Source organism: Tamandua tetradactyla, chromosome 20 (genome assembly GCF_023851605.1).
Source record: "Tamandua tetradactyla isolate mTamTet1 chromosome 20, mTamTet1.pri, whole genome shotgun sequence".
NCBI lineage: Eukaryota > Metazoa > Chordata > Mammalia > Pilosa > Myrmecophagidae > Tamandua > Tamandua tetradactyla.
This window is the reverse complement of record NC_135346.1, coordinates 50,948,438-50,973,481: the sequence shown is the minus strand read 5'-3', so window position 1 is coordinate 50,973,481 and position 25,044 is coordinate 50,948,438. Positions and strand designations below refer to the sequence as shown.

At 40.0% G+C, this 25,044-nt stretch overlaps 1 protein-coding gene across 3 annotated transcripts in view; it reads right to left on the bottom strand.

Moving 5' to 3' along the window:
- The window catches only part of DOCK2 (dedicator of cytokinesis 2), a 446,749-nt gene that overhangs the window by 352,538 nt on the left and 69,167 nt on the right, over nt 1-25,044 (bottom strand). For all 3 annotated transcript variants that reach the window (XM_077137614.1, XM_077137615.1, XM_077137616.1), the window contains 12 exons: nt 24,278-24,353; nt 23,244-23,320; nt 22,523-22,648; nt 21,213-21,337; nt 16,036-16,134; nt 12,924-12,996; nt 12,709-12,812; nt 11,534-11,717; nt 11,269-11,366; nt 9,474-9,563; nt 8,385-8,485; nt 7,420-7,554 (listed from right to left, as the gene is read on the bottom strand). In XM_077137614.1, the coding sequence (XP_076993729.1) occupies nt 7,420-7,554; nt 8,385-8,485; nt 9,474-9,563; nt 11,269-11,366; nt 11,534-11,717; nt 12,709-12,812; nt 12,924-12,996; nt 16,036-16,134; nt 21,213-21,337; nt 22,523-22,648; nt 23,244-23,320; nt 24,278-24,353 (1,288 nt within the window). The remainder of the gene's footprint in view (nt 1-7,419; nt 7,555-8,384; nt 8,486-9,473; nt 9,564-11,268; nt 11,367-11,533; nt 11,718-12,708; nt 12,813-12,923; nt 12,997-16,035; nt 16,135-21,212; nt 21,338-22,522; nt 22,649-23,243; nt 23,321-24,277; nt 24,354-25,044) is intronic.

Below are 25,044 nucleotides of genomic sequence, written 5' to 3'. Positions count from 1 at the left end.
CAGCTTGATCCAACTTTATATTCCATCCACCATTATCCCACACCCTTAATATCCATCCCCACACATATTTCCCGATTTCTTTCTATATAAATTGGAAAACGCATGCAGTTCCTTTGGAGTATAGTGTGCTTCTTCAAGAGTCACACTTTATACCTCACCTTTCAGGGACTATTGGGACTTAGTCTAGTTATAGGTCTTGAAGAAAAGAGCATTGGTGGGAGTGGATCATGAAAAGAAATAGGAGTGTCTTTCAAGCCAATTACCTCAGGGCGTTCCACTACAGTTTCATCTGGTAAAACAGGATTAAAGCACGAAACAGAGGAGTGAGGGTTGTTTCCCCAAGGGAGGTGGTTACAGGGTTAGCTGGCACTGAAAGGTTAATCCTGTTAGGTGAAGTTTGGATGGCAGACTCCTCTGGGCAGAGTGGAGGCCAGAAAGCTATTTCCTCAAGGCAGTTCATTACAGGTTTATCTAGCAAAGGCTCAGCAGATTCCAAGGATTCCATCTCCCCATCACCAACATTATCAAGTCGTATATCCCTATTCCATGTTTCAGGATCCCATTGTTTTTCAATCAAAGTCCTTACTTTAACAGCAGACACTCTGCAAGGTTGAGATTTTAGTTTATGTTGTAAATTTGCTACTTGCACAACAAGGTTCTATGTCTGGTTTTCAGAGATCTCAATTATGCAACCATAGGAAATAAGGTTTTCTTTCAGGGTAAACATGGAAACTTTTACATCATTCATACAGTGCTTAAGTTGCAAATTTGAAGCCTTCAGTTTGTCCCTTTTCCTTATCACTGTATCCAGCACATCTAACAACAGCCAGCAAACATCATTATACCTCTTAAGCCCACAAAACTCTATAAAAGTGTCAAAAATGTTCTCACCCAGAACCTTGCCTTGTATAAGCATGTAATTAGTAGAATCTAATGGTGATATTTTGCAAATCTCTCCTGCCAACTCACCCCATGGATTGTCAGTGCCACCTTGGTTACTGGAAGCAGAGTCATTAGTGCCTTTGAGTCTAATCAGAGTAGAAACCTAATTGTAAAAACCAATGTTTCGGATTCTGTTTCTCAAGAACCACTCTCAGTATCCACGCTGTATTAGTCAGGGTCTCTAGAGAAACAGAACCAACAGGAGATATATGTAAATATGAGATTTATAAAGGTATCTCATGCAACAGGGGGAATGGGAGAGTCCAAAATCCATAGGGCAGGCTATAAAGCTGGCAGATCTGGTGAAGGGTCTGGATGAACTCCACAGTTCACTGGCTGAAGAGGCAGTGAAAAAGTCTCTCTTCTTCCTTAAAACTCTTCAACTGATTGGATTATCTCATTTGTGAGAGATGTGCCTTAGTTGATTGCAGATGTAATCAGTCACAGATGCAATCTTTGAGTTAACTGCAATGGCCTTCTGGTTTATCAACTAGCCACAAAAATATCCTTGCAGCAACGGTCAGGGTCAGGCCAGTGCTTGCTTGACCAGACAACTGGGCATCATCACTTGGCCTAGTTGACACCAGAACCTAACCATTACAAACCTAACCATCATAAACAGGAAACTCATTTTTGGGGGGCTATGAATAGAAATGAGTAAACCTAAAAAAATATCATCAATTGATTTCTGGTGGGCTATGAATAGAAATGAGTAAACCTAAAAAAATATCATCAGTTGATTTCTGGTGGGCTATGAATAGAAATGAGTAAACCTAAAAAAATATCATCAGTTGATTTCTGGTAAGTGTGCTAAGTACATGCAGTGGGGTAAGAATAGTATCTTCAACAAGAGGCACTGGGAAAACTGGATGTCCACTTGCAGAAGAATGAAGTTAGAACCTGCCCTCACACCATATACAAAATTCAACTCAAAATGGATCAAGGACCTAAATATAAGAGCTACAACAATAAAATTTTTAGAGGATACCATAACAGCAAATCTTCATGACTGGAATTCACTAATAATTCTTAGATATGCACTAAAATCATGAGCAACAAAAGAAACAAGATAAATTTGATTTCATTAAAATTTGAAACTTTTCTTCATCAAAGAAATTATCAAGAAAGTGAATAGACAACCTACAGAATGGGAAAAAATAGTTGCAAACAATAACTGGATAAGGGTTTAATACCAAGAATATATAAAGAACTTTGACAATGCAATAACAAAAAAAAACAAAAACCCATTTAAAAAAGGACAAAGGATGCACTTCCCAAAACAAACAAACAAGTAAACAAACAAATGAAAAAACAAACAGAAAATTCAGCAAATGGTGCTGCAATAAGGGGATCCTCACATGGAAAAAGAATGAAATGTGACCCCCGCCATACAGCATACAAACAAACAAACAAAAAAAAACAGACAAAGGACTTGAATAGACGTTTCTCCAAAGAAGATATATAAAGGCTTCATATAAACACATGAAAAAGACTCTCAATATCATTAGTCATTAGAGAAATGCTAATCAAAACCACAATGAGATAGCACTTCACAGTCACAAGGGTGGCTATTATTAACACACAAAAAAGGAAAATAACAAGTGTTGGAGAAGTTGTGGAAATATTAGGAAAAGGTGTAGTCACTGTGGAAAGCAGTAGGGAAGTTCCTCAAAAAGTTAAATATAGAATGATAATTTGACCCAGCAATTGCACTTCTATGGATATACCCAAAGAGAGTGAAAACAGGGTTGCAAACAGCAACATGGACACCAATGTTTACAGCAGCATTATTCACAATAGGCAAAAGTTATAAACAACTAAATGTCCATAAACAAATGAAATGGATAAACAAAATGTGGTACATGAACACAATGGAATATTATCTGGTCATAAGAAAAAATGTAGTTATGAGATGTGCTGCAACATGGAATGACCTTGAAAATATTATGCTCGATGAAATAAGCAAGACATTTAAGGACAAATATTGTATGATATCACTTATAAGACATGACTAGAAATAGCAAATTCACAGAGATAGAAGGCAAATTACAGGTTAATAGGGAGGGAGGATGGGAGAGAGGTTAGAAGGGGAATTGTTTATAAAAAAAAAAAAATCACTCCTTCTCAACAACTTTTCTTCTTCCTTATGCTACTGCATCCTGCATATTAATATAGGAAATACCTAACCCTTGCAAATGTCTATGAGCAAGAAAAAAATGGTAGAGGGACAATTAATGGGAGATACATGAGCTACAATTATGTGCATGGGAAAAGAGAACAAAGGGATGACAGAAAACAGAATCACAATACCAGATACAATAAGCCCAAAAGCAATAATTATATTCCAATTTCCCACCAGCTGGCTTAGAAATTTCAAATCTCAAGGCATCGGAACTTCTATTTTTCCAAGTAAAATGCTCCCTAATATGGGGAAGTACTCCAATCACTTTTCAATGCCCCCAAGTTTCCACTGGAGAGCAGAATACCACTAAAGATTAAAAAATGTACAAGACACAAAATCCTACCTTCCCCCAACACGAGGTCCTAGACCCCTCCGCAGGGCAGTTTACATTTCTATTTATTAGAGAGGATTCAAATTTAGTCCTCAGTTACTTTAGAGACAATCTTCTGACACAATGCATTCTCTTAGACCCCAAAATGTACATCACCCAAAAGGAACTTTTTGAGTGCCATGATGTTCCATATGCACTAGTGATACAGCAAAGAATAACAAATCAACCTACCCTTAAGAAGGTGAAAGTCACTCCTGTAGCACTGAATTTACACTGATTGAATAGTTAAGGGCTCTGTAAGAAGACATGCTTTAAGGAAAGAAAAAAGCAAATGTACAAATGTACTTTGCTCCCATAAAGTGAACAGAAAAACAGTAAGAGAGGTAGAGGGGAGGGGAGAGGGAGGAAGGGGAAAAATAAAATAAACCAAAAAGATGAACTGGGAAAGGAGATCTGATGATGGGTGATAAAGATGTTCCTGTTACCGATATACAGTTCTGACTTAAAAAACTGATAAGATATCCTTGCCTAATCTGGAATTGCAATGTTTGTATCCTTGAACTCCTTCAAGAAACGCAACTCTTAGAAACACATTCAGTAATAATCACTAGAATCTCCTACTGGTTTTCAAATAATTGACAGCTATCTCTCGAGCTTGAAAAAGGACATCCTGAGACTTAAAGACATAGTATCTGCCTTGACCAACCGACAAACCAGAGCAATTGAAGCAGATATTTCACTTTTAGAATAATCTAAATGTCATATGATTTGCATCATGGTTCAAGACATCCATCTCTTTATACTCATCGCTTAAAATCTCAAAGAATGTTTTAGTATAATCCCAACTACTTATTTCATAGCCCATTCATTATCATGACCAAAATGATAGCAACAGACTTCAACAGTTTTTTGGGAAACCACCTCTCCAACAAAGCAAGATCATACTGTAAGTGACTGACCCATCCCACAGCTCCAGACATGAATATGTGACCTCAACTACACAATCTGAATATCTCATGCCCCTGGCAACACACTGTTTGATTAAGACCTTATCATGTGACTCAAGACAGGTCTTAACATAGGACTTTGCTGGAATAACAGGGGAACGAACCAATGATTGATAGAACTGGTAGAATATGAGCCTGAAGACACAAGTGGTCTCCATAGTGGAAAACTTGTCTCAGAAAGTAACTAACAAAAGGAAAGCAGATATGTTTAACAGGAAAACATCAGCAATTCTACAGCAACACCAGGGGTAAAAAAACGGGAGTATGGACAAGAGAGAAGGGAAAGTTTGGATTTTCTATTTGGTGAGGGTATGGTTATTGGTTATTTTTCTCTTGGGAACAAGGAAATTATCTAAAATTGAGAGTGTTGATGGACTGCTGACTTTGGATATTATGCATGATGCCCAATGGACGGAGATGGCTGAAGGATGCACTGACTGAGAATTCGATTGGTGAACAACGGTGTATACACATGATCAAATGTTGTGCTACTACAAAAAGGAATGAAACTGTGAGGCATGCAACACTGTGAATAAACCTGTGGGACATTTGATGAGGCAAATTAAGCCAGAAACAAAAGAGCAAACATTATATGGTCTCACTTAGAAAATACTTATAAGGAAACTGGGGTGTAGATTGTATGTTCCTATAGCTGTCACACTTAGTCTGGAGTGGTCGTTGTTATTTCTGGATTTTGAGAGCCTGTTTTATATATGTATAACCTAGCATTTAGAGATAAGGAACAGGTTGGGATTAAGGTAATTCAGAATACATGGGTAAGGAAGACGTTGTTTAAATTTCAGAACTGCATTTACTTTTTGAGAACAAAGGAAGAAAGGTTTATTTTGTCCAGACTCTAAATTTTCTGTTGTGCATAATCTTACACAGCCTGTCTGGATAGATCATTTAAACAATCCAAACACAGGGAGCCCAGAACAAGAATGGGGGCCTTTAGTCCTGTATAGCCTAATGTGTCTGGATACATCCCATAGCATATTAAACAGATAATCCAAAAGTATCAGCAAAGTCCCTTGAGGGACGGGAGAAAAAATAGGGAACTATTAAACTTTACCACCGAGGAAACCCCTGATATTGAGTCTAACATTAGGGACACCCAAATCAATAGGCCGAGCCCTTGATCTTGAGCTTTGCTCTTGTAAAGCTTATGTCTATAGCAGAGTTGCTTAGCCTACCTATAGGTACGTCTAAGAGTTACTTCTAGAGGACCTATTTTATAGCACAGATGCAGCCTCTCTCTCTAAGTCCAACTTTGCAAGCGATATTATTGCCCTCTCCCCTATGTGGGACATGACATCAAGGGGTGAAAGTCTCCCTGGAGGCGTGGGAGATGAACCACAGGGATGAGACTTGGCCCTGGCACCATGAGATCAACAATGCCATCCTGACCAAAATGTAACAAATAAGGTGTCAGTGGCTGAGAGAGTACAAATAGAGTCGAGAGGCTACTCTGGAGGTCACTCTTAGGCAAGGTTCTGTTAGACATTGCTACCTAAAACAACTTGCCAACCCCCAACCAAATCCATTCCAGCCAATCCTAAAAACACTTAGGGCATTATATAAGATTCTACGAAGGTTCCATGCACTAGAGTAACTCTCCAGAAACCTACAACCTCCAGATGGGTCCCTGAACCAGATAAGTTCTGAAATGCAGAGGGGCCAGAATATCAACTAGTTCCATCCTGCTATCCCATATTATCAATAGCTCCTTTCAACATTAAAAAGTTAGAATGCGTATTACCAAATACTCCTAAAGCGGAGAAAGATCAAAGGTGATGCTGGCGTTATACAGTGAAGGCAGGGTTTAACAAATGAGTATGATTGCTAAATCATTATACTGATATGTCCTTTAATCATCAGTATTTTAAAAGCAGCTAGAAGTAAAAACAAACTTGTGAAATTGCAACGCATAACAAACTCTGAAATCTGCTCTACAACTAATTGTTGTGATGTGCTTTGAAATTTATTGCTTTTTTTGTATATATGTTACTTTCACACACAAAAAAGATAAGACACCATGTCAAGTGAAATTGAAAAAAAAAAGGAAAGCAGGGTCAAGATCTAAAGAGATAGAGACTATCCGGATGATACTGAGTCCCTAGATGCAGCAATGTCTAAGGCCAATCTACACCTTAGCTTTTTCAATAATGTGAAATAAAATAAAGTCCTATTTCTCCTTAAATCAGTTTGAGTTGAGTTTTCTTCATTTGCACTAATAAGAATAATGACCAATACATTTCTTGTATATATTTTTCTTATTTTCCATCACACACATCCATCCTGTTCACACACACAACAAATCATCTATCAAATTTTGTCTTATAGTCGGGATGAACATAAATCATTCTTTTGCAGGTAGCATTTAAATGACTCCATCTCTAAGGACATTTAAAAAGGCAACCAATCTCTATGATACTGACCATCAAATATCAAACCTCTTAGGTGCTCTAACACTTCAGCTCACTTTTTGGCCACTAGGATCTCAAGGACAAACAAGTCAACTGCAAATATCAGCTCATCTGTCATGCACAGACTGCTAGAGCCAAATAAATGTCAAACTACCTGAATTCTGCACTCCTAACTCCCAGCCCCTCCATCACTGAATATAGATTCCTGAAAAGTTTTCACAGTATCTGAAATCAAATAAAGAATGTTAGATGAAGCACAGAAAAGCCCCAAATCACAGATCACATTTATTGGATGAATCATAACTCAACAAGATGTTAGCTTCATACCAATAGACAAGGTTTCTTTTTCCCCTTCAAATGAACTTTGAAGTACAATTATTATAGTCATAACCCTCTAGGTTGGGTTTTTCTAACTGTTGTTGATTGACAACTGGCTACAATTTTTTAAAAGTTTCTTAAACAATTCATACATAGCTGTATCCCAGAGGAATTGCAAAGCTATTCAATCACTCTTAAATAATAGTTACTCACTGAGAAAATAATGTCCTCGACCGAACAATGAACTTGAACACATATTCTAAAGCCTTCAGAGTTCTCAGGATCGGTTCACATTGCTCCCCTCTGCTGGAGGTATCCAAGTAAGTCTTCAGAACCGTCATCAACTTCCTGAATAAGAGATGATATTTTCAAAATACATCTCTTTCCAGCCTGCATCTTAGTAATTAGTTTGCTCAGTAAATTATAAGGCACTCAATCAAAGGTGGTAGGCCAGGCTCACTCACTTGTTTGCAAGCACAAAAATAATTCTGCTAAAAAAAAATAGATTTATTACAGGGAGTGAAAAAGTAATCCTTGCCCATAGAAAGCCAGCAAAGGGAAAACTAGTGAGAAAAAAAGTCTTTTGACTAGGAAAACTAGTCACAGTCAAACTATGAGTGGGGATAATTGTGCTAATAATGTCTTTTTCAGCTTTTTCTTTTTATAGAAAATGCTCTTGTAATATCAGGGAATTCCCATATTTCTTTATTACTGGCCAGGAAGACTTCAAACTCTTTGTCTGGTTTATAATACCCTTTCACAAACTGGCCCCCATCAACCTTTCTTGCATCATCTCTCATCCTTAACCCTCAGCACCCTATACCAAGCTATTCAGAGCTACTTGGTATGTGCCTTTTCTTCTCTCTAATCTTTAAATTTGAGCACCAACCCAAGTAAGCTCCTCAGTAAATGATAGTTGAATGACTGATTAAGTGAATGAATGAGCATCTTTATATACTTCTGCCACCATAAAATATTCATCCCAACTTTCAGATTTGCATATTTTAGTGATGTCTAAATAATCCATGCATATTTGGGAGGGGTTGGGATTTATCAGAAAAGGGAAAACTCATACAAGCTGGTTACAAATGGAAAGCACTTAAGTTCTTTATGCTTAAGAAATCCTGGCAGGCCAGTGAGAAGGTGGATGAGAAATCTCTATGTGCACAGTTACTTACTTGTAAGCCAAGGTAGCACTGAAATGCTGTTGAATGTAAGCCTCTAGAACAGTATTGAAATGCTGGAATTTCCTGTCAGCAATGAGTCCTATTATGTAGATCTGAGAAAGATGCAAGGAATCAGTGTTTTCAGAGCAAACCCAGGAAAGGAAGCTATTTTCACATGGCATAACTGAACCCTATTAAAATTCTCAATTACTTCTCTATTTTTCCAGGAGTTAGCTTCCTAATATAGAATTAGTCTTATTCATTAAGGTAGTATCTTCCAAAAACAAATATTTCATGAAGTGTACTGTAGGGTGCTATAAGATGAAAGGCTTTCATGGTAAAATACATTTGAGAAATTCTAGGTTATCACCATTAAACTGCATTTTATCTATTTATTGCAGGACTTTTCAGAATCTTATATATTTAACTTATGTGCACTGTGAATCTCCAATAGGGTTAGGCAATGTGTGGCACTTCCTCAAGTTATTTGATCAGAGAAACTTTTCTTCACAGAGTATCCTTCTGGTAGGGCTAACGTTCCAAGGAACTCACTTGGGAAATACCAGGCTAGGGCCCAGTTGTTTCCCAGCAGCCTCTTCAAAATACAAATGCTCCTGACCCAAGGGGTTAAAACATTATGACTTTATTGGTCAATGATACCCTAATGAAGGTGTTTCTTGTGCTTATTTTGACATGACACCAGGAAAACATGAGTTGTGACAAAGAGAGGAGGAAGAAACCATTTGGGAAGTCAGGTATGCTGGATGGCGTACCACCATGAAAGCTTCTGGGTAGGCAGGAGGTATGTAATGACTCTGGGGTGTCGGAGAATATGAAGGAAGAAAGGAGTCTTAAGAAGCATTTTGCATGCTTTAAAACCTTGCCAGGGACTAGCTCTCAGCATTCATGGAGAGACAGAGATCATTCACAGCATCTAACCCCACTGTACATTCAACCATGGCTAATCTTGACATTAATACCTGAAACTCCCCTTTCACAAATCCTGCCCCCTGCTTCAAAGGAACTTGAAACAAATGAAAGGAAAGAGCAGATCACTCATTGGTCTGGTTGCAACTAAAACACCTGTCCCCTCTCTCTTACCAAAGCATCAAAGACGAGGATGTCATACTCATTACTTTGAGAATGCTCCATCATGATGTTGAAGAGGGCATCCAGAGTATCCTGAAGAAACTGGACAAACAGTGAAAGTCATGTTAAGGAAGAGTATTGGTGACCCAGAAATCCCTCTCCTAAGTACATACCCCAAAGAATGAATACATACGTCCATCACAAGACATGTTCAAGAGGTCCATAGCAGCTTTAGTTATAACAAGCCAAAACTAGAAGCATCGCAAATGTCCACTGATGACAGGATGGATATATGCTGGCAATTTCATATTACTGAATACTGTACAGTGATATAACAAGCAACATGCAACATGCAACAGTGAGGATAACTCTCACAGACAATTTGTTGAGTGAAATAGGTCAAACACAAAAATATATATCATTTGATATTCCATTTTAATGAAGGTCAAGAGCAGGCAAAAGCCCACATAGGAGGATGACATTCAAAATAAGGTTGCCCCAGAGAGGAGGTAGTCATTGACTAGTAAGGGGTATGCAGGAATATAATGGGGAAAATGTTCAGTATCTTGATCTTGGCAGTAGGTACATGGGTGTGTACATGTGTAAAAATTCACTGAGCTGTACTTTAAAGATTAATGCTCTGTACATATTTTACTATATGTATATTATATTTCAATAACAAAGATTTTTTAAAAAGAAAAAAGAAAAACAATTAACTTAATGCAAAAGGGAGAGAAGGAATTTTCCCCCAGATGACCTCTCCAAGATCCCAAAACAGATAGATCTTATAAAAGATATGTCTGGGGAATTTGTCTGCCATTATTCAAGCAGGTAGGTGGGTCAATAGTACACATTTAGAACATTGATCTGGAAATTCTACCACTGCTTCTCCGTGCATGGGTAAATAAATAAAGCTTGATTCTCCTTCCTCCTAAGAGATGGGTCAATATTTTCTATAGTCCTTCAAAACACAGAGATACCACATAAAGATATTTGATCCCAGAGTTTCTTGCTGTGTCAAGTTCGTAATGAAAGTAAGATCACTAGAACTGCTGGGAAACACTTGTCCCAATTCGCACTGCTGAAAAGGAAGTTTGCTTTAATTAGACCTGCATTCAGGACAGTTTATATTCTCAACCACCAAACAGACACAATGATACATCAGATATTTGCATTGTATTCTGCTTGTTTCACTTAAAATGTGAACCCTGGTGTCTTTCCTTTTCTCATATTTAATATATAATGCTCTCCAAGCAGAGGAAACCGAGAATACTTTTTATTTCTAACAAAAACAAATGGGTAGCACTAAAGGGTCATATTACTATAATAGCATATAACAATAAAAGTAATTAATTGCTATTGTTTTTGAACATATGAAGTTCAATAAACAATTGAAGTTCATACCAAACAATAGATATGTTTTATATGCTTTGGTTTATTTATTGTACTCTATCTGTAAGAGACTGTGCTTATTTTTAAACATCATCACTTTAAATGCTCGTAACAACTATGTGAGCTATATCATATTCATAATATTATCACATATAGCGGCAAGTAGGTGAGGCAGCATTATACCCAGGCTTATATATTTGCAGAAAGTGAGCAAAATCACAGTTTTCTGTTGGGTCAACACGTGCCCAGATATCCCAATAAAGTTTCCTCATGGCAACTTGGAACAGTGTTTCCCATTGTCAGAGAAAAAAAAATTGCCCTATATGCTTCAACAGTTCATATCTCCCCTGAAGTCACATTAAATTAAAACTCTGTCATTGGCATAAGAGGACAAATAAAATGAAGTCCCACTGACCTTCACCACTTCCTCTCCATCCACAATCTTCAATTTTTCTAAATTCTCCTGTAGTAGTTGAGGTTTCATACGCCACTTCAGCAAACCCAGCAAGCCCACTAAAATGTATTCAAGAGAAGCAGAATTTACTGGCCTAAATTGCCCACACCAGGACAACCCCAGGCTTGCTCAAGCACACATGCACATGCACATACATGCACACACACACACACACACACACACACACCACACATACACATACTCAAGTTCTTGATGGTTTCATTACCGTTCTGAGTGAGCTTTGTGGAGCACACCAGGGTGGAAATGGAGAATACGTCCCGGGAGCTGACAGAGAGCCCCCCAACACTGCTGGAGCTTCGGCTCAAGGTGGTCCCCTTGTTTTCCACATGGTGCCGATAAGATGGAAGGGTCAAGTAAGCACTGGCATCCTCCATCTTTTTGCTGTCCCCCTGGAAACAATACTGTGGTTACCACCCCATGCCAGGGACACAAGCCCAACGCTACCCCAACTTACAGTGGCCAGGTTAAAAGCTAACTGCAAGGTGGGCTGGGTCAGAAATAGAGGCAAGCCATCAGGAAAGCAACAGACATTACCTGGTAAAGAAGGCTATTTTTCTATAAATTAGACAAGAACCCATAGTTACGTTATTGGAAAAGGGTTGATCAACCAGTCGAAGGCTCTGGGAACTTCATAAATGGCAAAAAGGAAAGAGAAGATTCCAAGACAGACCATTTTAATATTTTAATTCATCATGAATTTTTTGAGATCCTAACACAAATTCACCAGCAAGCTAAGGAAATCAGTTTGAACATCTCCAAATGTCTGATTCCAGCCCTGGAATCTAGGAGACCCCATTCTACCATTTACAAGTCTGTATCACCTTGGATATATTTCTTGGCCTCTAGAGCCTCAGTTTTCTCAACAGCAAATTGAGGATAATCCTACTACTTTCTTCCTAGAATTTCTGTGAGGACTAAATGGGCTAATGCATATAGAGAATTTAGCAGTGAAAGGTTTTGAAGGCAAAAGAGAGAAGAGGCAGACCAAGAAACCATAGAATGAGAGAATTTATTTCTGCACTCCCAGGCAGAGCTCACAGAACTCCAGGTAGGGAGTTGTGAGTTCGCCGCTGGGTCCTGGTGTGGACGGTTTTTAAGCAAGGGAGTTAGGTGACATCTAGAAGGGGTGGCACATTTTACACAGCTCAAGTCATGGTGACCTTCCCTGTTCCCCGGACCTAACAAGCAGAATGACCAACAACTAAGTACTTTGCATCACAAGATTCAAGAATTACAGAAGACATTTAGTGAGCCCTCACTGTGCACCAGGAGCAGCACTAAGTGTTTCCCATGCCTTACTTTTATATAAGTGTCACAGCATCATATGGTGTGGATGCCATTATTACCCTTGGTTTACAGAGCTAGCTCCAACTTTGGTACCTTTAGGACAACCAAGTCATGGCATCCATCATGCAGAGTGGTCCCATCTTCCTTCATCAACTTCACATAGGACATGGCAAAGTTCTTTTCTCCTTTATCTTTAGCTGAAAATAACATTGTGGGGTCAGGACAGAATATGATGGATGGGCCACCTGGCTATCCCAGACCTTTCCCATTAGGGGAGCTGCAGAGATGCTATTTGGTTGGGTACTCACATTCCAGAGAGGACCGATGTCGAAACATGAATCGCAGATGGATCCTCTGCATGTCTTCAATAGGGACAGCCACCTTAGCACACAAAAGCCAGAGCTCAGGAGACAAAGTGGTAAATGGCCCTCCCCACTTCACCCCATCCTCCAAAGACAACCTGATCACATTTATCTAAGAGTGCTGCACACTGATTTATTATCCATCCATCAAGCCTGATGAACTGTAAATAAATTACATAAGAACTAACTATGAAGAGAAATAAAGTACCAAATGTAATCCATTTGGCAAATTGCCTTCCCAGCCAATGAAAAGAGGTTTGTAAATTATAGTGAGGAAAAATGAATCTCCCCAAGTTGATATAGAAGTCACATAACTTTAGCACAGCATTTGATGCACTGCAAAGTGAACAATGAACATTTCCTTTACGTACTCCAGGAGTTCTGGAATTTGCAACAGTGCTGGCCAATTAAGAATGGTCATTAGGGGGGTTTCTTGAGGACTTTTATTTGTACAAATTAATAAAAATGCTTTAATCTAAAAATACATGGGAAAAAATATATGGGAAAATCTTAGGGCTCTTTCCCATTCTGGGTTGCACACACGTGCAGATCTTTTTCTTGCAAGGACATTGAACTAAAACAATCACATGTTGGCCACCCCACTATCATAGCCCCGTAAGTTACCTACAGGTACCATTTATTGGGATGCTTTAGGACTGGCTCTAGACTGCCCCTGCCTCCCAAAGGCTCACAGTTCACCATGCAATGTGCAATTTGGGCCAAAGAAGATGAGCTCAGCTACCTTTGAGAAACTACGTTGATTTTAAAAAGGGACAAGTTTATACTGTACAGATGACTATTAAAATCCAAACAGGTGTATACTTTGGGGGCATTTTCCCCTCCAGAACATGAAATTTGAGCTTGAGGAGGTCTACCAGTTATCTGACTATTGCAGACAGAGCAAAAAAACTGAGAGCCTCATGGGCAACTGCAATCCAATTCATTCCTTTCCTGTGTATTGAATGGTGAGCATAAGACTATGATAGTCAGGTAAAGTCCCAGCAGTCACAGAGTTCATGGTCCACAGGGTGGGTGACATATACTTGTAACAGCCATGTGATAAAGGCTAACGAAGAAACACAACCGGGATGCAGTAAAACATACAGAAGAGAAAAAACAATCTGGTCCAATGACTTTTTGACTACACAGTTGGGCAGGTCATCATTTTAAAGAGAATGAGTACAGGGAGACCCACTGAATAAAACAGAAATGTATGTGACAAGGAAAGAAACACTGGGGTTTGAACAGCTATCATTGAAAATGAAGACGTGTATATATCTTGAGTTCAAGGACAGAGCACAGTGAGTAAGGAATGTCACTAATCACAAGGCAGAGATATATGAAGTTGTGATCATTCCCACACTGTTCACTGAATTAATTTCAAATTTGTTTTATCTTCCAGTGAAGGCCATTCCCTTCTGCTCTGTGTAAAGATCTAGAATGGAGTATTTGTGATTAATGCCATGACTGTCTATAGCAGCTTCCCCTGAGGGCATCATCCAAGCACAAAGTGGCCTTTTATAATCTCATATTTGTTCACAAGCCCTGTCACTCATCTATGCAGAGTAGGCTGGCATAGCTTGGTGGGCTGGACACCATTCACAAGAGAACAATATGACAACCCCATGCTGATAGGCCCAGGATGAATAAAGGGTAATCAAGAGAACCAGGGTGTTCACACACCAGACAACATTTATACTGCCTGGCACAACACTGGACAACTCCAGGGAATTATTTCAGATCCAGAGAGTTACCTTATAGGATTCCTTGCCCTTCTCAATGCCAACTTCTGCTGTAATCCAGAGCTAGAGAAGGCTTATTCTGTCATATGATATCCCTCAGAAATGTGTTCAGAATTGGCCCCAGAATTGGAATGGACATTGCATGAAGAAAAGCATGATACATTCTCACATCTTATTCATAATTACATCAGTCCAGCAAGCCTCCCATCCCATCTCCTGCTTAGATCAGAACAAGGACTTCCCTAAATATGTTCAACAGAATACTAGCCCTGGGATACGATGCTAGGGGAAAAAAAAAAAGAGAGAATGCTCCTTGGTGGATGATGTTTGGGAAATACTCTGTATGCTCTTCCTTTTGCAGATCTGCAGAGCACAATTACATCTGAAAGGTTCTGAGAATCTGCCATAAAGAAGTCTTTTGACTTTGTTCCCAAATTTCTCATATTTATTTGACCAGGGAACACTATTTTAATATAGCTCCACTTAGCTATCCACAGAATATGAAGATGATCTTGAAGTAGATCCTGCATCACATATTTGGAGCTGTAATACCTGCCCTGCCTTCCCTTCCCAGGCCCCCACCATCAACACTACCCTCATCCCCGCCCCTCCCCCCAGTACACAGTGCAGGCACAAAGCTTCCTAAAAGTAAAAATTAGTCTGCCTTACAGAGGGGTAGGTAAAAAAAAAAAACAGGCAAGGGTCAAGTATTTGAGGGGTGTTTTGAAGGAGTACAAAATCCAGTTCAGTTTTACACACTAAGAAAACTGTCAAGTATGATAAGGTTAAGATTCATTGAGTGCAAACTTCCTTCCACTAACAGTGTTATATGTATTAGTCTTTCCTCTCCATAGCCATCCAATTGCTCCCATTTTACAGATAAGGAGCACAAAAGAGTTGAATGACTTGACCAAGGTCAAACAGCTAGCAAATGGTAGAGCTAGGATGTGAGAAAAGCCTCTTTGGGCCCAAGATCCAATGTAATAACTGCTTTGCTCTACTGGTCTTAAATTAAGGTTAAAGAATGCTAATTGTAGCACTTCATTTCTTGTCCTCTTCCATAGTAAGAGCACAGACCCAGAGCTAGGCTGACAGGGTTCAAATCTCAGCTCTGAAACTTACTAGTAGTATGATCCTGGGCAAGTTACTTACCCTCTCTTTGCCAGTTTCCTCATCTGTAAAATGGTAATATTGGTATAAACCAAATAGGGTAGTTATGTGCAAAACAAGTTAATTTAAATAAAGCACTTATTGCCTAGTGTGTCATAAGAGCTATATATATGTCTGCTGTTATTATTAATTTTGATGATTATTACCTTGACTGTCTCCATCCAACGTGGCTGTTTGACTTGATAGTACACAACGGAGCGATATTCATTCATGGGCTTGTCCCCAGCTCCCACGCAAATTGTATTCTGACCCAAGAAAAATGGAGAGAGAAAATATTGCACAATTGCCATTTTCTGTGCTTGAGCAATTCTGACCCCAAGGCCAAGGCTGGCCTTATGACCTGAGGTAACCCTGCTTTTCCCCAACCTTCTTGCCAGGTACCCATCATAGCCCTTCTACATTACGGATTTATACATGAACATCCCCAGCCTCAGGAGTGACAGCTGCTTAACTACAGAAATTCTATTACTTGCATTCCGGAAACCACTGGAGCACGCCAGGCGCTGACGTGTCTGCCTTATTGTAAATGGTAACCAGCCCTGGAGTTACTGCATGCTGCCAGTCTTATTAATCCTATTTGTTTTCTAAATCTGCATGTGCACAAAATTTACAAACAGGCTCAGATAAGCCAAGCGGCAACTCATTCTGATGGATTTCTAATGCAACCATGCCAGGAACCAGGGTGGAGAGGTTAGGGGTGAGTGGCTTGGCTCATCCCACAATTACTGAGCATCTTCTGGGTACCAGGCCTAGGCAAAGCACCAGGATTATGGGGATATGTCATCTACCTGACACAAGAAGCTCACAGAGAAGGAAACATTAAATGAGCAGACAGATCATTTCGGCAACATGAGACAATAGCAGACCAATGTACATGCCACTACACACTTAAGTGCAGCTTGAAGATTCCAGGAAGGCTTCTTGGAGGTGGTGACCATTGGACATCTTGAAGGAAGATTCAGATTTCAAGTTGGCAGCCTAAAGTAGAAATGCAGGAAGGACATTCCAAGCAGAGAAGACAGAGTGAGCATAGTGCAAGCATACCTGCATAGCAGGTTTATTCTTTGACATAAAATCACCCTCAGAGTTTCATAAAAGAGCTAACAGGGTAACAAGGTATTATCTTGTAAGAGAGTATGTCAGTCCCTAATTCTATCTCTATTTATGACAGCTGTTTGGCCCCAAGACAAGATTCAAGCTAGTGTAAGCCGGAAGGGGCCTAGGTGTGATTATTTTACCAGACTGGTGGATTTTAAACTCAGATTTCCGGATACCTGGAGACAGCAGTATTGGTTTTGGAACCCCTGAGGTCCCCAAAATGTGAAACTGCATGCATCTGGCCATTTTTACAGTGAGAAAAGCCATTCCTTCACCAGATTCCATTGCATTCTCCAATGGGTTCTTGATCGACTCTGTCAAGCTGACGGTCACTAGTGCTGGGCACGTGGTAGGCCCTCTGTAACCCCCAGAGAAGCAGAACTAGGTTATGTGAAGGAGAACCCTGCCCTTCTCACTGGAAAGTACCCTCTTTTCTACTAAAGCTGTAAGAGAAGTGCTCACTTTCAATATTGCTGATGATACTTACAGCCAAATTGAATCCATTTGAAAATGAGGACATAGAGTCCTTTCAAAATGTATCTCTAAAACAGCAAGGATAACCCATGAACTCCCTCCAGGGGAGGGTAAACATGCAGGAAATGAGGGAAGGCATACAACCCCTTTGGTTATCTACGTGATGAAGACTCAGAACATTGTAAGACAATGAACTAAAAACAAGCTTCCAAAATTTTCTCTCAACATTGAGAGGGTGCTTTGCGTCTGGCATCAGTCTAAGCCCTTTACACACACTATGTCTCTTAGTCCAAGCCTCACAATCACCTCTGATGGCTACCATTATTATTCCCATTTCATAGCTGAGTAAATGGAGGCCTAGAAAGGTTAAGTCACTTGTTCAAAAAGTGGCAGAGCTGGGACTAAACCCCAGACTCTAAGTCCTAGACCAGTGTTTCTTCTATAACAATCTATATGCCTTCCAGCCTACAAAGATTTATGGGCTTAGAGTTTCTGAGGCTCCAGCAATCCCATGTAGCTTATAAAACCTGAAAATACACATATTTCTCAGGCAAAAGTAAAACTGCTGTACATAGGCAACCCAATCTCACAAAACTCTCCTGGTGAAGAAATTTATTTTATTTCCTAAGGCTGGAAAAGGTAGTCTCAGTGTTATCCTGAAAAAAGTCCTAAAATTGTGGACCTCAGCCTCAAAACTTAAATACAATCAAACATTGCAAAGTGTGTTGAAAGGACATCACAACTTAGGACTGAGCCTCGTTTCAGAGAAAATATGGATCCTCATATATCTCAAGGTCTATCCAATAGTTTTTCATATTTCACATACTCCCCAGCCCCTGATTAATAGGAGGAGCCCCCAGTTGGTGCAGTGAAGCTTCATATCAGTTTAAGAAAATCCGAGTAGGAATTAGGGAGGCTGAAGGCTTGAAGGCTGACATGTTCTGAAACTTTGCACAGGACACCTCAACAGGAAGGATAATCAAATGAACAGTTTCCTAATACATGTCCTGTTCACGTCGTAGGATTCATATGAGGAAAAAATGATAGCAGGGATGCAAAAGCACTCAGAGCTAGAAAGCATTCTGCATTAACCAGGCCACACCACGGGGAAGATGCCAAAAAAGCATCCACAAGGTGGAAATCAAGCTTGGAGCTCACTATAGCTTCCTAATAATAATGACTAGATGTAATAAATGACTAGTATGCAGATTGCCTCATTGAATATTCACAAGAATAAGATGCCATTGCTGCTCCCACTTTCAGATAGAGAATTTGGAGCTTAGATAGGTTATGTCACTTGCTCAAGGACGTCTTGCTAATCTGGGGTTGAGTTAGGCTTTGAGCCTGTCTGCCTGGCCCCAGAGGTCATCTTCTTAACCAGAACACCATACTGCCCTGTAAGCTGATTGACGACAGGAAAGCAGATAAGCTCTGGGGCCAACATCACTAGAAACCTGCTTCAGGCATCCATGTTGGAGTGCCCATTTGACCACCTTCACTCTCCTCTGAGGGCTTCACCCTGCAATTGGTCCACCTGCTATGAATGTCACCCTCCTTCCTGCTTTTGAGCATCTACTGTATCCCATGTGCTTTACACCTACCATTTTGTTTAACCTGCAACCCCAAGCAGAAGAGATTATTATTCCTCTCTTATAGATGAATAAATTTTCCCAAGATTACACAAGTAATAGGAGGGGAGGCTGGCATTTGAATCCCTTTTGTCGAAACCCAGAGCCCACCCCATAAGCTGCTACAATGCCCTACCCCCTTTCGTGCCTTCCCCCTCCCGAGCAAGGTCCTTCAGAACCCAAAATGAACCAAAAGCAGGCCTAACTTCTCTGCCCTATGGTCCCATCTCTGCTAAAGGCATGGACCTAGAATAGGAAGGGAAATACAGGAACCTGCCAGTATCAAATAAGAATGTCTGGATGTACTGCCTCACACTTAATTAGGCAGTAATATTTATTTCTGCAAATAGAGAAAGAAAAGCCTCCCACAGACTTCCTTTGCAATTTTCAATAGTCAGTCAACTGAACTCCTCCATAACTTCCCTAATAAATGAAACTGCAAATTATCATTGTGCCCCACAGTTACCTCTTAATTTCAGCACCCAGAATACCTGCTTATATATATTCATCTTTGATAAGCATGCCTGTTCAGATTGGTCAAGTGTGACTCAAAAGGGTTGCAAAGAATGGCTCACTCAGACCAGACACGAGATAAAATACCTACTTTGTTGTTGTTAACTGTTCCTTCTAATTTGTCCTTCAACAACATTGGAGGGAAGCATATCAGTGTTTCCAAATGAAGCTGTGATTAAAGAGCTCAGCAACAGGTACTTAAATTAAAAATAACTTCAAAGCAATGGTCTATACATTCATGCAATGTAATTTTTCTTTCAGATGAAAATCCTCTGCTGTTTGTGTTCCTTTGAGCAAAGTTTCTCAAACTTATTTTTCAGAAAAGTTCCAGAATCCAACTAAAACGAGGTTAAGTTTAAACACCTGGATTTGGCACAACTAGATACTGGGCCAGTCCTGACAAGCTGAAATGCAGTTGTGGGGATTTCTTTAAATTTAAAATGTAATTATGAGCATTCCCAGAATTTGATACAAGTGGTTATTGGCTTCATTTTTAAAAGGGAAATAAATTGAAGAATTAAAAAAGTGAATATAAGGATCTAGAACCTGGACTCGAGCCCTATTTCTGCCATATAATAATTTTATGACCTTGGGCAAGTTGCTTCGCTTGCTTGAGGTTTCACTTCCCCTTCTATAAAATGGGGATAATAATGGTAATGCATCACATTTATTACAATCTCTGGCATATGGTGATTCTTCTAAGAATGCCAGTTATTCTTAGGCTTAATGAGCTCACCAAGGAGCTGACCTAGGTAGAAAGCAGCAAAATCAGTCTGAGCTCCAGGCCCCAAAACAAAAGCAGAGTGGGTGGATTATCCACACTTAACCTGCCTCTCTGATTCACATGCCAACCCTACTTTGCAATCTGTTCACCTACTTTGACCTAAAAGGAAGATTTGCCCATGCTGGAATTTCTTCTGAGAGCTGATTTTATTTTCAGCCAAGTACTCTGAAAGGAGAAATTGAGAAGCAAAACCCTCCTACACACTGGACATGGTGCTGACAACCTTAAAAGAAATGTAGGTAAATAAATGTAAACATATGCATAACAAATATTGTATGGGACATATGTTGTATAAATATTTATAGCAATGTGCTTTGCATTCTTGAATACGTTCTGCTAGTCCCCTGGAGACCAATTTAAGGATAAGGCTTCCCACCAGAATTTCTGGCTGAGCACTAGGGAGTTGGATTAAGTGTTGGGAATATCTGCTTCGAGGGCATCCCAAGTCCAACCAACAATGCAAGTCTCTGCATTGATCCTCTTGCTTGCCTGGATTTTACCTGAATAAACTACTTCAGATTTCAATGAACAACATTTTAACTGCAGAAAGCTAACCTATAAGCCAAGGCAGAGCAAATAGTAGAAGAGGTCAAGAAAGTAAAGGGTCAGACATTGAAAAATTGCTTTGGTGTAAAGAAATAACCACACAAGGTCTCATTATGAGCTACTGTGCTAAATAAGCTTAGATGTGGCAGATCGCATTAGTCAGCACTGGTCCCAAAGCATTTAGAGAACAGAATCCCAGAGAGGAGAAACAAATCTTTATGAGCAGAGGCACCCAAGACAATGATGCCCTGTCACCCAGAGAAAAGGGAGGGTCCCTTACAGGCAGCATTTTGCCATCCTCTGCACAAACACACATGATGACTTCCACATTCCTCTGCGTGGTCTTGTTGTACTTGTCAAAGTCACCTTGCAAGAGAGTAATGTAGATGTCGTTCCTGACATCCCCTGAGGCAGAGGGAGAGAGGAGAGAGACAAGAGTTAGAATCAAACGCAGCAGGAGCCAGACAGTGACTAACTACTGGGAGAGTGGGAGGAAGTGTCCCTACGTTGATTTCTACTAATAAAAATGAAAGCAGAGGAATTTGGAAATGTATTACTAACCCATCAGAGAGGTTGGAGAAGTAGGTAACAAGGGGATAAAGTAACATCAGGAAATCACTTGCAAAAAGGAGGTAGGATGGCCAAAATTGGCCATGTTTTTTGCTACATTAAAATTATTTAATTTTCATCCTCTAGTGACACCTTCTGGGTAGGCAAAGAAAAGCACCAATTGAATTGATCTTAGCCTATGAGTAGCAACCAAACATATACATCCACAGATCTTTTACTGTATAGAAACAGAAGAGGGTGATTTTTCATATCTCCTAGAACACCATGGCAGGGTCAAGCGGTCTTCGGGAATGGGAGCTGGTAACTGAGAATCCTACAAAGAAATGCACAAGGAATTGAAGTCTCAAGTAAAGCAGGCCCACAATGGAACAGCAAGCAACTGTGGCAAGAAGGGGTCAATTGATGAGTGCAATCACGGACAGAAGTCCAAGTCACCAGTTCAAGACAGTAAGAGAAATTTCACAAGAGTGTTATCATATGATGCCATTTTTTAAATGCATAGACATTTGGAAAATGTCAATAGCAGTGGTTACTTCTAGAGAGAGAGATTTGAAAGTGGAATTCAGGGAGCTTTTAACATTTCACTTTAAACCTTTTAGTAATATTTGAACATTTTACATTGTGCATGAATTTCTCTGACAATAAAAATAGTTTAAAAGTATAAAAGTTTGACAATATTGCTCCAGAAAGAATGGAATTGTTCTATATGTTGTAAAATAGAAATGATATCTATGATAAATTATTAAGTAAGAAAGCAAGTTGTAGAATACCATATAAAGTATATAAGTAATGGTATATAAAATGTATAAAGTGGGAGAAAAAGTGCATGTATATATTTATGTGTTTGCATTTACAATATGTGTGCATAGAAAATTTTTTATATACAAAAATCATTTTCAGTGGTTACTTTCAGGGAGAGAAAGAAAAAGACAGTGGGAAAGGAAAGATTTGACTCTACAAAAGAAATAGATTAAATAAGCCAGGCCTCTCCAGAGGGAGGCCAGAGTAGCTGGGTCCCACCTGGCATGATGATTTCTGGGAAGCCCAGCTTCCTGGCCACCACAGTGGTCCTGTCTACCAGGTGTGGATAGTCCTTGCGGATCTGAATGATGTCACCCACCAGCATCTTCATGGTTACCCAGACACCTAGAAGGGAACATTCATCATGAAGATCCAACTTCTTTAAAGTGGCCCCCCATTCCTCCACCCCTCTCAGCAACCCTCCTCTTGGTCTTCTTTCCAGATGAGACCAGTGGGAGCAGAGACATACAACAATAGAGCAGTGACTGAGCCCAGAGGGAGGATGGAAGATAGAAAGCCAAGGGGCTCTGCATAAGACATCTCTGAGTTTGAACCCCATCGCCTACTTCTAGCAGTGTCAGCCTCTGTGAAGTTATGCAACCTTTCTAAGCTTGGCTGCTGTGAAATGGATATAATACCATCTGTCTCACTGGACTAAAGTAAGGACAAGGTCAAACAATATGACATATGAGAGGGCCTGACACAGTAGACAATCAGGAAACACCAGTTCTTCTTTTCCTGAAGGACACTAGGACATGCCTCCAATTTGCTTCAGATCTGGTTTCTATCTCTAGAGATCATGTGCTCCCACTCTTTGTAACACTCTTTCTGGGAAGAAAGCTAAGTTCTTCAGGGTTCAGGTTTTGTGTCTGTTTGCCTAAGAATCAGGGGCTCCCAAGCCCTAGTTAGGCTTAGCCCACTCTGCACCTTGGCACTGTACCTTGGCCTCCACTGTCCCCCTTGGAGGCTGTCACTTTGCCCAGCAGATTTTGTAGGAAGTCATTCTCAGCTGTTACCCTGAAAAGGAAAAAAGATAACAAAATGCTTACATGGCTTACTAATGGGACCCCTGACAAGTAGTTCAAGGGACTCCAGGAAATTTAACCCCTCCACACCCCACGGGATGAGAAGTTAGTCCATCTGTGTCAGTTCAGAGAACACGTATGCCATCAAGAGGCATATCTCTCTTTTTCACAAAGCGACATGGCTCTGAGGTCTGGAAATATTGCAGCTGGAAGTAGAAGCCATTTTTCATTCACTTAGGAAGGTTATTAAAAAAAAAATAAGGATTCCCAAGCCCCCAAGGTGCATATCTGTTCGGCCAGGTGCAAACACTTTAGCTGCTCCTGCTAAATCTTAATTATATATTTTAACCAGAGTCACTGACTTCATTGACTGTATCAAAAAACCATCCCCCTTAATCTACCTATGAAGTAATGAAGTACGACAACTTTTCAAACTGAGGACTCTACTTTCTCACAGACGATTTTTTTTATACCAGGGAAAGGACATTTTGTCCATCCTCTTCCCAAGAACCAGGGTAGAGCTCCTGTTTATATGCTCCTGATATGCTGCTTTCCGTAGCTGTGTGATAATTGTCACACTCATAATTAATCCATTGATCTTTTATGGATTACTTATTTAATTCTCCATCAGATTATAAGATGAGTGGAGGCAGAGCAATGTGTGTCTTTCTCACCTCTCTTTCCCCATGCCTAACTCAGGGCCCAGGCCTCTGCCAGGTCACCAATAAAAGTCTGTTGAATCAATAACATTTGATAAGTGAATGGGCGAAAAGGTTGTTAGTTTCGAGTACCCTGGCACTGAAGCTATCTTTCTTATCCTGCCCTCTTCTTGGGAGGCCCTGCCTAGCTGTCACTAACTCAAGGATCCAACTCACTCTGTATTCAAGTTGCCTTTGGTGAGAAAGGTACATGCACTTAAGAGAATGGAAAGAAATGGGAAAGCTCTCACGGGTGAAAAGGAATGAAGTGCTGCTTTTCTTCATCACTCTCTGCTTTCCCCTTGATGATGTCTGTTATATCCATAACTAGAAAGAGAAGAGAAATGAATTAATGGTTTCGACCTCCCCTCCCCCCAGGAAGGGATGACAGTGAGATGAGACTGTAAGGCTGATGGTACGACCAGGAATAAAGGGGGTCAGGCAAATCGTAAAAAAAAAGGCAAGCAAGCCAGCATCAGACAGTACATAGGCATCAAGTGTTCAAAACATGCAGCACCTGGGAAAATATTTCTGGAAAAACAGACTGGGAGATCAGCAGGCTAGGGAAACATTCAAGAGTTCCGGGGCTCAGCAGAAGCCAAAAGAGAAGAATCAGAGCAGGGCTGTGGAATTATTTAATTAGTTTTGGATTTGACATACATACATGGAATATCTCTTGTGCCTATCAAAACACAAGTGCAGTGACCCCACATAGGATCTGAGAATCTAATGAAATATATTCACTTTTTTTTTCATAAATGTGCTCATCCATATACACACGATTGCAGGACTCCTGAACTCTGCAATTCCAGAGGAAAGCTGGATCCTCTGAAATTTCTCCATAAATCAGCCACTGGCAGCCCATAAAACCAAGGTGAAGAACTCCTGCACTTTGGTGGAGATTATAGAAATGGGGGGTGGGATGGCACTTATCCAGCATTTATCTGAAATGCTAGTCAAATAAAGCCAAAACCCTGGCATAACAGGAAATACCACATATACTCAGGCTTTGATAAGG